Raw genomic sequence first — 3,101 nt, forward strand, 5'->3', positions numbered from 1 at the left:
CGTTAAACAGCTGCCAAAAGCAGCTTGTAGTTAGCAAGGGAAACTAACTATGAACTTGATTAAGAGCACCTAACGCTGAGTATGACTGTAAACTACATGGTGGTCCACATTACGCAAACATGCTGACAGGAACCTACCACAAAGATAGATCAGTGCAGCCCATCTAAATAAAAGATGCACGCTAGTGCCTATTAAGCACAGGCCCCCTCAGCACTAACCTTTTTCACAAGTCACAGTGAGCCGCTACACTGCATACGTTTTTACTTCCTCTTCACACCCACAGCTGAGCTGCATCTTTCTTTCCCAACTCCAAAGATTCCTGCTTGCTCACCACACTTAACTGCCTGGCAAACATCATGAAATGGTGTCCCAAATATTTCACCCAGAATCCCTCAAACACCCCCTCTTAGACTGAGAGAGATTCAACAATTTGGACACAGACATGGCTTTATATGTTTTTGTGACAGGGGACCAGGGAGCTCATGAATGCTGTGATTGTAGGGCAGATGGAGCATCCCACAGGAGTGTTGGGGGCATCCTCAGAGCACTCGGCAGCAGACTTGGAAGTGGACCAGAAGCATGACTAGTACCTCCTGGGTCTGGGGGAGGGGCAGGAACCTGGCGTTCCCCTGTGGCCCATCACCAAGCCAGGGAGGCATGGGGGAGCCAAGTACTGAGGGGGACAGCAAGTACTTCCAGTCCACCTCCAGGTCCATTGCTGAGGACACGGGCTGTCCCTTCGACCCTGCGCTCCTGTGAGATGCTCCATCCACCCCAGCATCACATCATTTACAAGCCACACCTAGTACCTCGAGGTATGTAGAAAAAACATTTAAAAGCTGTGTCTATGGCCAAATTGCTGATTCTCCAAATCTGCATCAGATCTTCAATCCAGCTAAATCCAAAATCAGGGACAGTGCTCCAAATCAACAAATCAAGTCACTCTACTGGATTTGGGTCAAACCCCATTTGGCCCATTTCGCACACTCCTAGTAGCTTGTACTACATATAAGTAGCTGCCAAAGTGCTGCTCAATAGCACATTTATGGAGTACATGTACTAAAGCTTGCAGCAGTTTAAAAAAAGGGTAACATGCATCAGTTCTGGATGAATTAAGTATACGAGTACTATATGTAAATTGCTAAAGCCATGTTTAATTTGAAAGTTATCGTTTTCAAATTTGCTCCTCACTTCCATTTGCTCTGGGAGAGCAGGGTCTGACAGTAAGGAGGAAGACAGGGCTGCCAGGGGAAAAGAGTTGGGAGGAAGCAGAAAGCAAAGATGCTACCTGATGCTTCCCCCCCCACATTTAATTTTCCCTGCTATAGCAGTGGGAGGGTGACAAATTCAATGCAACCCTCCAATGGTTATATTCTATATAAATTTGATATAATTTTCTTGATAAGTTTTGCATATATAGAATCTAATTGTTGGGGGTCATCTCAAAATCAGGGTCATCTTCCATTCAAGCAAATATGGTAACTATTTCTGCTGTTCTCTGAACTCCTGTGAATAGCTTTTTGGTAACAAGATACTCAGGTGTGAACCCAATACTCCCAATTTTTAGTTTTAATAAGGAACACATCCAGTAAATCAGATAGCTCATTTTCCTATATGCAGATTTTATTTTTGTACTAAAACAAAGAGTCCATCCTATTCAAAAACACCACAGCTGATGCAACTTCAAACACATTAAGCATATTTGATTTACATTAGTAACTCGCTTCACATAACTTTGGAATGTATATTCATGATTATAACAGTTGTCTAACAGCACTGGTTGAAACTAGACATTTTGTGGACAGATTTTGCATTAGTTCATATAACTCTTTGATTACAATTCAGTCTTTATTTGGCTGCATCCTTGCTCTTTTGGCCATGGGCGTCCAAAAGCAGGCTGGGTGGGGGAGGGGGGGGAAGGAGATTAGGATTAGTTACAGCAGCACAGCCCAATTAGTACGAAGCAATATAATGAGGAAGGGCACAACATTTATTGATAAAAATTCTCTTGAAAGCCTTGTTGGACTTGATTATTCCAACATATTAACACCACCATACTGGCACCAACCAGGGGTTGGTTTCAAGTCCCAGTGAAGTCATATACTCCTGCCAACTTTTGTGGGAGAAGTACCAAAACAAGTACTACACCTTTATTTTCTGTAGTACTGGTGGTAAGAAGCTGAAGTTATGCTTCATTATTACTCTTACTGTAGCATGAACCAGTGAGTGCTGTTATCAAATTGTCCCTACATTCCTGAGCTGCAGACAATACAAGGCAGAAACTCAGTCATTTCATATGCATACTTAAAGAAAATGTGCAGGAGATTTCTAGTTTCACACCTGGTGCTATTTCTGCAGAAAGCAGCAGAGGGCACATCTACAACACACTGGACATAAGTGGGCAAATACAAAAGAGCATTTACAGTGGTTCTGTCTGGGTCAAGTCTCCTTTAAGCTGGAAAAGGTACGCCTGGCTTCTTAAGAAAAGGGGAACCTGCATGGTTCACAGACAACTGACATGGCATCCTTCAGATACAAAAATCAAAATGAGGACAGAAGACTTCTTTAGTTTGGGGTTTTTTTGTTTTTTGGGGGGTTTTTTTGTTTTTGTTTTTTAATTACAAGGAGATACCTAGCATCCATTTCCATTTGTTCAACTAACCCCAACCAAGTGGAAATGTTATATGCATAAGTTCATTATATGCCTGTGACACTCAGGGTGCAGACAGAAGTGCAGCTCCAAGCTGTGACTCGCAGTGCTTTTCAGGAAGTCTGCAGCCACTCTCCCCTAGCCCCTATTTTTAAATAGTAAAAAAAAAATTGGGAGTTTTCTACAACAATAAATATGAATCATACATAAAGATTTCCTGTTTATATTATTTTTTAAGTCTTCAAAACGTTATTCCCACAAACAAAACAACTTTTAGAGTAATAGTTGTATATGGAAAATAAAAGGTACCAGCTACATAGAAAAAGTAATTAAAAAAAAAAAAACACTCCTGATTTGTTTTAAAAGCTATCTTCAATAGGAGACTTGTTAATTTACCTACCTGTTTTTGATGTGGTAATATATTGCAAGAGCTACACTGTAAAACAAAATA

At 41.1% G+C, this 3,101-nt stretch overlaps 1 protein-coding gene across 3 annotated transcripts in view; it reads right to left on the reverse strand.

Annotated features, from left to right (window-relative positions):
• Positions 1–3,101, reverse strand: part of CCNY (cyclin Y) — a 115,618-nt gene that overhangs the window by 70,764 nt on the left and 41,753 nt on the right. The window contains exon 4 of one of the 3 annotated variants that reach the window (XM_019508189.1): positions 3,051–3,086. The exons of the other annotated variants lie outside the window; for them this stretch is intronic. Within the exon in view, the coding sequence (XP_019363734.1) occupies positions 3,051–3,086 (36 nt within the window). The remainder of the gene's footprint in view (positions 1–3,050; positions 3,087–3,101) is intronic. 3 annotated transcript variants of the gene reach the window in all.

Source organism: Gavialis gangeticus, unplaced genomic scaffold (assembly GCF_001723915.1).
Source record: "Gavialis gangeticus isolate Ggan-Ray unplaced genomic scaffold, GavGan_comp1, whole genome shotgun sequence".
In the NCBI taxonomy this organism is placed as follows: Eukaryota; Metazoa; Chordata; order Crocodylia; family Gavialidae; genus Gavialis; species Gavialis gangeticus.